At 48.6% G+C, this 11,474-nt stretch overlaps 1 protein-coding gene across 1 annotated transcript; it reads right to left on the bottom strand.

The window, feature by feature from the left end:
- Window positions 1-8,105: 8,105 nt before the first annotated feature.
- Window positions 8,106-9,053, bottom strand: LOC119357688 (ethylene-responsive transcription factor ERF071-like). The gene is made up of 2 exons (XM_037624554.1): window positions 9,016-9,053; window positions 8,106-8,816 (listed from the first exon to the last, which is right to left on the bottom strand). The coding sequence occupies exons 1-2, from the start codon at window positions 9,051-9,053 to the stop codon at window positions 8,165-8,167; spliced, it is 690 nt and encodes a 229-aa protein (XP_037480451.1). The 3' UTR covers window positions 8,106-8,164.
- Between the last annotated feature and the right edge of the window lie 2,421 nt (window positions 9,054-11,474).

Below are 11,474 nucleotides of genomic sequence, written 5' to 3'. Positions count from 1 at the left end.
ATCATGATGAACCTACGAACTATGAAGAAGCGATGGTGAGCCCAGATTCCGCAAAGTGGCTTGAAGCCATGAAATCTGAGATGGGATCCATGTATGAGAACAAAGTATGGACTTTGGTTGACTTGCCCGATGATCGGCAAGCAATTGAGAATAAATGGATCTTCAAGAAGAAGACTGACACTGACGGTAATATTACTGTCTACAAAGCTTGACTTGTCGCAAAAGGTTTTCGGCAAGTTCAAGGGATTGACTACGATGAGACCTTCTCACCCGTAGCGATTCTTAAGTCTGTCCGAATCATGTTAGCAATTGCCGCATTTTATAATTATGAAATTTGGCAGATGGATGTCAAAACTACATTCCTGAATGGATTTCTGAAAGAAGAGTTGTATATGATGCAGCCAGAAGGTTTTGTCGATCCAAAGGGAGCTAAAAAGGTGTGCAAGCTCCAGCGATCCATTTATGGACTGGTGCAAGCCTCTCGGAGTTGGAATAAACGTTTTGATAGTGTGATCAAAGCATTTGGTTTTATACAGACTTTTGGAGAAGCCTGTATTTACAAGAAAGTGAGTGGGAGCTCTGTAGCATTTCTGATATTATATGTGGATGACATATTATTAATTGGAAATGATATAGAATTTCTGGATAGCATAAAGGGATACTTGAATAAGAGTTTTTCAATGAAAGACCTCAGTGAAGCTGCTTACATATTAGGCATTAAGATCTATAGAGATAGATCAAGACGCTTAATTGGACTTTCACAAACAACATACCTTGACAAAATTTTGAAGAAGTTCAAAATGGATCAAGCAAAGAAAGGATTCTTGCCTGTGTTACAAGGTGTGAAATTGAGTAAGACTCAATGCCCGACCACTGCAGAAGATAGAGAGAATATGAAAGATGTTCCCTATGCATCAGCGATAGGATCTATCATGTATGCAATGCTGTGTACCAGACCTGATGTGTGCCTTGCTATAAGTCTAGCAGGGAGGTACCAAAGTAATCCAGGAGTGGATCACTGGACAGCGGTCAAGAACATCCTGAAATACCTGAAAAGGACTAAGGATATGTTTCTCGTATATGGAGGTGACAAAGAGCTCACCGTAAAAGGTTACGTTGATGCAAGCTTTGACACTGATCCGGACGATTCTAAATCGCAAACCGGATACGTGTTTACATTAAACGGTGGAGCTGTTAGTTGGTGCAGTACTAAACAAAGCGTCATAGCGGGATCTACATGTGAAGCGGAGTACATAGCTACTTCGGAAGCAGCGAACGAAGGAGTCTGGATGAAGGAGTTCATATCCGATTTAGGTGTCATACCTAGTGCATCGGGTCCAATGAAAATCTTTTGTGACAATACTGGTGCAATTGCCTTGGCAAAGGAATCCAGATTTCACAAGAGAACCAAGCACATCAAGAGACGCTTCAATTCCATCCGGGATCTAGTCCAGGTGGGAGACATAGAGATTTGCAAGATACATACGGATCTGAATGTTGCAGACCCATTGACTAAGCCTCTTCCACGAGCAAAACATGATCAGCACCAAGGCTCCATGGGTGTTAGAATCATTACGGTGTAATCTAGATTATTGACTCTAGTGCAAGTGGGAGACTGAAGGAAATATGCCCTAGAGGCAATAATAAAGTTATTATTTATTTCCTTATAATCATGATAAATGTTTATTATTCATGCTAGAATTGTATTAACCGGAAACATAATACATGTGTGAATACATAGACAAACAAAGTGTCACTAGTATGCCTCTACTTGACTAGCTCGTTAATCAAAGATGGTTATGTTTCCTAACCATGGACAATGAGTTGTTATTTGATTAACGGGATCACATCATTAAGAGAATGATCTGATTGACATGACCCATTCCATTAGCTAAGCACCCGACCCTTTAGTATGTTGCTATTGCTTTCTTCATGACTTATACATGTTCCTATAACTATGAGATTATGCAACTCCCGTTTACCGGAGGAACACTTTGGGTACTACCAAACATCACAAATAACTGGGTGATTATAAAGGAGTACTACAGGTGTCTCCAAAGGTACATGTTGGGTTGGCGTATTTCGAGATTAGGTTTTGTCACTCTGATTGTTGGAGAGGTATCTCTGGGCCCTCTCGGTAATGCACATCACTTAAGCCTTGCAAGCATTGCAACTAAATGAGTTAGTTGCGGGATGATGTATTACAGAACGAGTAAAGAGACTTGCCGGTAACGAGATTGAACTAGGTATTGGAATACCGACGATCGAATCTCGGGCAAGTAACATACCGATGACAAAGGGAACAACGTATATTGTTATGCGGTCTGACCGATAAAGATCTTCGTAGAATATGTAGGAGCCAATATGGGCATCCAGGTCCCGCTATTGGTTATTGACCGGAGACGTGTCTCAGTCATGTCTACATTGTTCTCGAACCCGTAGGGTCCGCACGCTTAACGTTACGATGACAGTTATTATGAGTTTATGCATTTTGATGTACCGAAGTTAGTTTGGAGTTCCGGATGTGATCACGGACATGACGAGGAGTCTCGAAATGGTCGAGACATAAAGATTGATATATTGGAAGCCTATATTTGAACATCGGAAGTGTTCCGGGTGAAATCGGGATTTTACCGGAGTACCGGGAGGTTACCGAAACCCCCCGGGAGCCATATGGGCCTTGATGGGCTTTAGTGGAAAGGAGAAAGGGGCAGCCCAAGGTGGCCGCGTGCCTCCCCCCTCCCCTAGTCCTATTAGGACTAGGAGAAGTGGCCGGCCCCCCTCTCTCTTTCCCCCTCGGGGAATCCTAGTCCAACTAGGATTGGGGGGGAGTCCTACTCCCGGAAGGAGTAGGACTCCTCCTGCGCCCTCCTCCTGGCCGGCGGCCCCCTTCCCCTTGGCTCCTTTATATACTGAGGCAGAGGCACCCCAGAAACACACAAGTTGATCCACGTGATCTATTCCTTAGCCGTGTGCGGTGCCCCCAGCCACCATAGTCCTCGATAACACTGTAGCGGAGTTTAGGCGAAGCCCTGCTGCTGTAGTACATCAAGATCGTCACCACGCCGTCGTGCTGACGGAACTCTTCCCCGACACTTTGCTGGATCAGAGTCCGGGGATCGTCATCGAGCTGAACGTGTGCTCGAACTCGGAGGTGTCATAGTTTCGGTGCTTGATCGGTTGGATCGTGAAGACGTACGACTACTTCCTCTACGTTGTGTCAACGCTTCCGCAGTCGGTCTGCGTGGGTACGTAGACAACACTCTCCCCTCTCGTTGCTATGCATCACATGATCTTGCGTGTGCGTAGGAAATTTTTTGAAATTACTACGAAACCCAACAATGTGCTCATCCCACGCACGTACACCCGTTCCATTCCACAGTTATAAGAGTTCTTCAACTAATGGCCTTAGGTACACATCAATGTCGTTGCCGGGTTGCTTAGGGCCTTGGATGAGCACTGGCATCATAATGAACTTCCGCTTCATGCACAACCAAGGAGGAAGGTTATACAAACATAGAGTCACAGGCCAGGTGCTATGGTTGCTGCTCTGCTCCCTAAAAGGATTAATGCCATCTGCACTTAGACCAAATCATAAGTTCCTTGCGTCATCTGCAAACTCCTTCCCGTACTTTCTTTCGATTTTTCTCCACTGCGACCCATCAGCGGGTACTCTCAAGTTTCCTTCTTTCTTACGGTCTTCTCTGTGCCATCGCATCGCCTTGGCATGCTCTTTGTTTTGGAACAAACGTTTCAACCATGGTATTATAGGAGCATACCACATCACCTTGGCAGGAATCTTCTTCCTGGGGCGCTCGCCCTCGACATCACCAGGGTCATCGCGGCTGATCTTATAGCGCAATGCACCACATACCGGGCAAGCGTTCAAATCCTCGTACTCGCTGCGGTAGAGGATGCAATCATTAGGGCATGCATGTATCTTCTGCACCTCTAACCCTAGAGGGCAGACAGCCTTCTTTGCTTTGTACGTACTCTCGGGCAATTCGTTGTCCTTTGGAAGCATATTCTTTATCATTACCAGCAACTTTCCAAATCCCTCGTCAGATACACCATTCTCTGCCTTCCATTGCAGCAATTTCAGTGTGGTGCCCAACTTTTTCTTGTCACCTACGCAATTCAGGTACAACAATTTTTTGTGATCCTCTAACATGCGCTGCAACTTCTTCTCCAAATCACTTGCGCAGTTTCTCTTTGCATCGGCAATGGCCCGACCTAGATCATCAACGGGCTCATCTAATGCCTCTTCTTCAGCTTCTTCCCGCATTGCCGGCTCAGCTTCTTCCCGCATTACCGGCTCAGCTTGTTCCCTCATTGTTGTATCATCGTATTCAGGGAACCCATGGGCAGGATAACTGTCGTCGTCTCTTCTTCTTCATTGTCTTCCATCATAACCCCTCTTTCTCCGTGCTTGGTCCAAACATTATAGTGGGGTATGAAACCGGACTCAAACAGGTGGACGTGAATGGTTCTTGACGTAGAGTAATTGTGACCATTCTTACAGCCAGCACATGAAGAAGGCATAAAACCATCCGCCCTCTTGTTTGCCTCAGCCGCAAGCAGAAAAGTATGCACGCCATTAATGAACTCGGGAGAGCATCGGTCATGGTACATCCATTGCCGGCTCATCTTCAATACACAGCACCGAAAACACCAAATTAATACAATACATAAAGTTCATACAACACTTAATGCAACAAACAAATAACTCTCTAACTAAAGAATTTAAATGCAACAACAAATGCGATCAAGATCGCAACTAAGGTAACAATTGATCCAACAGCATAATGATACCAAGCCTCACTATGAATGTCATATTTTCTAATCTTTCTAATCTTCAAGCACATTTTCTCCATCTTAATCTTGTGATCATCGACGACATCGGCAACATGCAACTCCAATTCCATCTTCTCCCCCTCAATTCTTTTCAATTTTTCTTTTAAATCCTTGTTTTCTCTTTCAACTAAATTTAACCTCTCGACAATAGGGTCGGTTGGAATTTCCGGTTCAACTACCTCCTACATACAAATATCTATGTCAGCTTGATGGGCATAATTTGTCATAAACACGAAATGCAACAAATAGTTTTAAAAGAGAATATACCACATCCGAATCATAATAAGGACAAGGGCCGACAGGGACGGATATCAAAACCATGGCACTATTTATAACAAACAACGTGCGGGTAAGATAATTATACGAGTAACTATATATTCAAATCACACAAACATCAATTTTTTATATAAAATTTCATGAACAAGAGGCTCACCACAAGGTGGTGTCGGCGACGGGACGGTGCGGGCGATCGATGGTGGTTACGACGGAGATTTAGAAGGCACTAAGTAAACCACACCTACGTATGCAAACTAAGTGTTATTTTAACCTCAATTTGCATAGAAATCAAATACTACCACATATAATTCCTCCCAAATTACTAAAACTCACAACTAATCACTATATAAACCAATGCAAGAGCTAATCTAGCAATGAGAGATGAAAGGACAAAGTTGCTAACCTTTGTGATCATTTGAATGGATGGGGGCCTGCAAATCTTGACAAATTTGGGGCAAATTTTGTGATGAACTCGAGAGGAAGAAGGGAAGAACAGAGGAGAGGGAGAGGGGAAAGGGGGAAGAACAGAGTGCTGGTGGACGAAGGGTTTATATAGGACGACCTTTAGTACCGGTTCGTACTAAAGGTGCTGGAGGGGCCCCACTCTGACAACATCCTGCCACAACTCTCATTAGTACCGGTTCGTGGCACGAATCGATGCTAAAGGTTCGCCACGAACCGGTACTAAAGATCTCCTCCCGCCTAGCCATTGAAACCGGCACTAATGGACACATTAGTGTCGGTTCTGTTATAAATCGGGACTAATGTGTCTCACATTTGACCCTTTTTCTACTAGTGTTCCCATCTGTCACCTACCGTTTGTACATCCTGGCAAATTCCGAAGACTACCGATGGATTGTTTTTGTTTTCTTAGAGAATACCCGAGGTGGGCAAGTCATGGAAAATAATCTAAGGAATGGTGTGTTTGGACCTGATTGGGAACCACCTACCCCATAGTTGGAATTCGATGTGGGAGAGGATTAGTGTCTGGTGAGTGCCTGAGTGGAGGTACCTGGGCATATCTCGGGTCATGCTAAAAGAAAGGCCGGTGCTGAAAACCCAGACCCGAGCCCAGTCCAGCCCAATCATCGGGCCTACTAAATCAGGCCCGAGTCTGAAAAAGCCCGACATGGCCTGGCCCGACCACAACTAGAATATCTTTTTCACAAGCCCAAGCCCAGCCCGATCTCCCCGCCAGGCTTAATTTTCAGTCCTGAACCTGGCCTGACGGCACGCTCAGGCTCAGCCCGGCCCGAAAACCCGAGTCGGGCTGTCCAGGCCGAGCTACCCATGACCAGGTATAGTGGAGACATGTCCCTCCGTAGATTGCAACCCGTAGGTTTAGAATCTTTGGCCCTTCGGGTCGGAGGAGTGTGCAGACTGGGAGACGAATCCTTTTCTCGCCCGCGCAGACCTCCGGGAACGACCTCATGGCCGAAGTTTGACAAATGTCCGGCTTCGTCATGTGGGCCGTTCGTCTGTCGGCAAGCACCGCGTGCTCGCTTTCCACTTCCCGCGACGACTTGGAAGACGACTGTCCTTGAGTGGCTGTGCGTCTCATGCGGCTCGATGGAAACACTTTGTGGTCTTCGGTTGGCCTTTTCTCTTCCTGAGATACCCTCCAAGAAAATGGTCTGCCGTCGAGTCCTTTTCTATTCTTTCACAGAAGAGAAACAGGATGTGTGCGGTGCGGTATATTTACAAGAGAAAACCCCGAATGAACTGGACTCGCCACAAAGCAGCTGTCGAGTGTTGTTCGCTGCTGCTGCTGTAATAGCACAGCATGGCGAACGTCGCCGAGCACGGCGTGCAGATGCCGGCGGATCCTCCCGCCGGCAAGGCCGCCGCAGCGCCAGAGATGGGGCTGAATCTTTTCATTCGCTTCGTCGCGCTGATCGAGAGGCTTGGCGACGCCTTGGGCACGCTGGCCTTCACCTGGGCCACCGTCGTCCTGCTCGGCGGCTACGCCAACTCAAACGACCTCGGCTCGGATTTCGGGGTCTTGACGGCCATTGTTTTCCTGGAAGCCTTGAGGTACGTATGCAGCTACTAGTCGCACTATAAATCATTCCTTTGTTACTTCTTTTTTCGGTGATTTTTGAAAGAGGAGGCAAAATGCTTGCTCATTCATCAATTAAGAGATGGTTGTTACAAAGCGGCCAAGGCCCGTATGATACAAAAGCCGTTACTTTTACTCATACGTTTCGTCCCCGCTAGGACTCAAACTTTTGCCTCATTCTTCAAAATGTTTAAAACGATTTGTCGTGTTTTCTTCTAAATCGACCAATTGGTGAGCATCAAGAGGGTCACTAATAAGGCCTTGCTAGGAGTGGCCAAGTGAGTCCAGCAATCATGAACGGAGTGGTGTTGGGAGAGAACAAGAGGTCGAGAGCGTGGAGACCCAACCAAGCTTTGACCAACCTCCAAACTCTCAAGGTGTAACGACATTTGAAAACAAGATGAGCACCGGTCTAGAACTCGCATTTACATCAGGACAAAGGCCACAATTTTGCCATGAATTGAGCATTGTAAGCCGACTTTGCTGAGTAACCCCCGCTAGGACAGAGCTTCCAAATGATGGTGTCTTGGCTCTCCTCAAAGAGAGTGATGTGTGATAGTTGTGACCAAAGCTCAATGAATTCCGTCATATGATTCCAGGACGGCCCATGGCGCATTTCAGTGGCTTTAGAACATCTCCAACAGGCGTCGAACATGCCGCGCGCAAAAAACAGCTTTGCCGCACGCCCATCGCCTGGTTTGACGCGGCACGCAGCGCTAACTCCAGCAGCCGCGCTAAGATGCAGCGCGCGCGCCGCTCCAGCAGCGCGCAAAAATGCAGCACCCGCGCTTATTTTTACAACATTTTTGGAAGCATAGATAAATATTAAGATAATAAAAAATGATAAATTGCATAGATAAAAAATGATACAAAGGTATTTTACATCGTTGCAACTAGATAGATAGTTCGAAAGCATAGATAGATAGAACTACGGTGCAACTAGATAGAAACTACTACGGCATACATAGATAGAAACTACTCCAAGTCGCTACCATCATCACCATCCTCGTCGGTGTTGTCCGAGGTATCGAGCCATATGTCGTCCCAACGTTCATCGTCTGACGTGAAGATCGACCTCCCACCTGCTTCAACGATATCGCACTGCGCACTCGCCAATACCTTCCGCCGACGCCGGTCCGCCCGCTCCGCGCGGCGCCTTGCCGTCCTCTCCGCCCAGTAGGCACGCTCGTCGGCGACGTCCTCCGGGTGGTGACGACGCCACTCCGCCATGGCTCGCTTGTCCTCCTCGGCGATGAGGAGGCGGCGGCAGCATCGAGCGTGGTCGGCACGGCCCATGTCGGTGATGAGACGCGGCGGAGGGGCGACGCGCTGCGCCTGCTCGCGCTTGAAGATGTCCCGGAAGTTCATCTGCGACCGGGGCCTATCCAAGCGCCACGCCGCCGCGTCGTACGCGCGGGCTACCTCGTACGCGCTCCGGAACGACCCGAGGCCGAGCCGGGCGTCGCCGGACCGGATCTCGGCGGAGTACCGGCCGTTGGGGCGCTCGCGGACGCCGTGGTAGCCCGAAGAACCCCGGCGGCGCGGCGGCATGGTGGCGCGGTGGTGGCGCGGAAAGCGGCGAGGTGGCGAAGCGGCGAGGATGCAAGGGGAGGGCGCGTGGCTGTGTCTGTGCGCGTGGCGAGCGCGGCATTTTATAGGCGCGCGTGAAGCGGCGCGCCAAATCTACCGCGCCGCGTGCTGCTTTCTCCCCCGCGCGCGCAAGCGCTTCCCACGCGCGGTAAGTTCCCGTCACCGCTGGAGCGCGCGGAACCAGCCGGCGCGCGCTAAAACCAAATTTTACCGCTCGGGCGCGCCTTTTGTCGCACCTGTTGGAGATGGTCTTAATCCAAGCATCCTCGTGCATGGACAAACTGACCTTTATGAAAAAGGGTTTCCCCCGCTTTATATTATAAAACACAAGCGCCAAGCATCCAACAATAACAAAGGTTCAAGTCAAAGGCACAAAAAAAGAGTAGTAATGGTTCAGCTGGGGGCGCGGCCAAACAAGCCCCAAGAAAATAAAAGAGGATCTAATCAGGTTCCGAGGGTGGCGGCGTAGACGGAGGCGCCAACACGGCGGCAGTGGAGCGAAGACCTAGATGATGGCATCAATGAAGTCGTGGTTGCGCCGCTTGCTAAGCAATTTCCATAGCTGTAAAAAAATCACACATTTTGAAAATGGCATCAATCACACGGCGAGGAATTATGTGCTCGATGACCAACTTATTGTGAACATTCCAAAGGGTCCAAGTAAGGGTACCCATGGCTACTCAGGGATGCCTAATAGTCGGGAAACTAAGAATATCCCGGAACATGTCTGGGAGATTATCATGGCACCACGTCCCTCCAACTACTTCTCGGAGGCAACTCCGTAGGAATCCGCTACCAGGCAACGAAAGAAAATATGGTTGGAGCCTTCCGGTACTCCACACAGAAGGAAGAGCCCATCACCTGGGCCATTACGCTTTAGCACTTCAGTGCCCGAGGGCAGATGGCCCCGGACCCATTGCCACAGGAAGACAGATCATCAGTGGTAATTTAATCTCGCACAAAACCATAAGCTCGATGGGACCCGGACTAGCCAAAATGACTTGATATAAGGACTTAGTGGAAAATAACCCATTCGGCTCGAGATGCCACACAAGGGAGTCCGGCTCAAGAGACGAAGTGTGCAATGTAATGCATTCCAACAACTCGCCCCATTGTTCCTGCTCGAGCGCCCCAAAGGTGCGCCGGAAGGCAATAGAGCCAATGTCATCTAATGCAGCGCCCACCGTAAGATGTGGGCGGGTGCAAATCGAGAATAACACATAGAACCTTTCCGCGAACGGTCTGGTTCCTGACCATCTATCTAACCAGAATAGGGTATTAGTGTCGGATCCCATAGTAATCGAAGTTTTGACTGCCAGAACTGGGATCCCCCAATTCCGGCGGTGAAAGCTAGAGGTTGACCACGCAAGTATTTTGCGCGGATAATATCCAGCCAAAGCCCGCCAGCGCCCGTCTCAATGCGCCATAGCAACTTAGCGAGAAGGGAAATATTCATTCGCTTCCAGGAGATCACCCCAAGGCCACCCTGGTCCTTGAGTTTGCAGATCTCAGACCACTTGACCATGTGGTATTTCTGCCTATCGCCTTCCCGAGCCCAATAGAACCGGGATAGATACTTGGCAATCTCTTGATGAAGGGATTCATGCAAGCTATAGAATCCCATGAGGTACATTAGTAGGCTAATAAGGGATGCGTTCATCAAACCTACACGCACTGCCTTGGAAAGCCACCGTACTTGCCAAGGCTCCACTTGGTGTTGAAGCTTGAAAATCATAGGGCAGAGGTCCTTCTCCTGAAGGCGGACATCACTAATCGGCATGCTGAGGTAGGTCATTGCGAAAGATCCCAGGCGACAATTAAGGCGGTTAGCTATGCTGAAAGCCTCCTCCGTGGAGTATCCGAGCACCATCACGTCGCTTTTCGCTAAGTTAATAGTGAGACCCAACATCTCATGGGAGCAGAGTAGGAACTTGAGGTGCATGATATCCTCCTCCGATCCCTCCGCCATCAGTATTGTGTCGTCAGCATACTAAAGGTGGGTTATTCCCCCATCTCCAATGAGGTGGGAACAAATACCCCTAAAGTGGCATGCACGCCTGGCCAAGTCCAAGATTGTCGCCAAAGCGTCTACCACTAGGTTGAAGAGGAAGGGTGAGAGGGGGTCGCCCTGTCGTACTCCCTGACCCGTGGGGAAATACGGGCGGACCTCCCCATTTATATTGATAGCCGTGCGTCCACTTGTGACCAGCTCCATCACACGCGCAACCCAATGCGGGTCAAAGCCGCGTTTCAGCATCACTTCCCGAAGGAAGGATCAATGCACCGAGTCGTAAGCTTTATGGAAGTCAATCTTGAAGAATACCGCTGGAAGGTGTTTATGCTTGACTTCATGGATTATCTCGTGGAGAACAAGGATCCCATCCAAAATATAATGGCCTTTAGTAAAGGCCGACTGGTTCGGATGATGTATCCTAGGAGCAATAATGGCCTCCCAAGTGGCGTACCCCTTAGCCAGTATCCGAAAGATCACGTTGAGAACCGTGATTGGCCGAAACTGTCGAATATCTGAAGCTCCTTGTATTTTGGGAATCAAAGAGATGGTCCCATAATTAAGGTGTGGCACATCAAGAGTTCCTCTAGAGAATTCGAGGAATAGAGCTAGGACGTCATCCTTCATGGTAGACCAGAACGCCTGAAAAAAGTGAACTGGGAGGCCGTCGGGGCCAGGGGCCGA

This window comes from Triticum dicoccoides, chromosome 2A (assembly GCF_002162155.2).
Source record: "Triticum dicoccoides isolate Atlit2015 ecotype Zavitan chromosome 2A, WEW_v2.0, whole genome shotgun sequence".
NCBI classification, from domain to species: domain Eukaryota; kingdom Viridiplantae; phylum Streptophyta; class Magnoliopsida; order Poales; family Poaceae; genus Triticum; species Triticum dicoccoides.
Note: the sequence above shows the minus strand (reverse complement) of the source record. Positions and strands in the feature narration are given on the sequence as shown.

Bases quoted from the DNA above. Each gene is read 5' to 3' on its own strand.
- LOC119357688 (XM_037624554.1), bottom strand. From the start codon at position 9,053: ATGCACGAGGATGCTTGGATTAAGACCATCTCCAACAG. The intron at 8,817-9,015 runs GTGCGACAAAAG...CCACGCGCACAG, and splicing joins ATTAAGACCATCTCCAACAG to ACACAGCCACGCGCCCTCCC.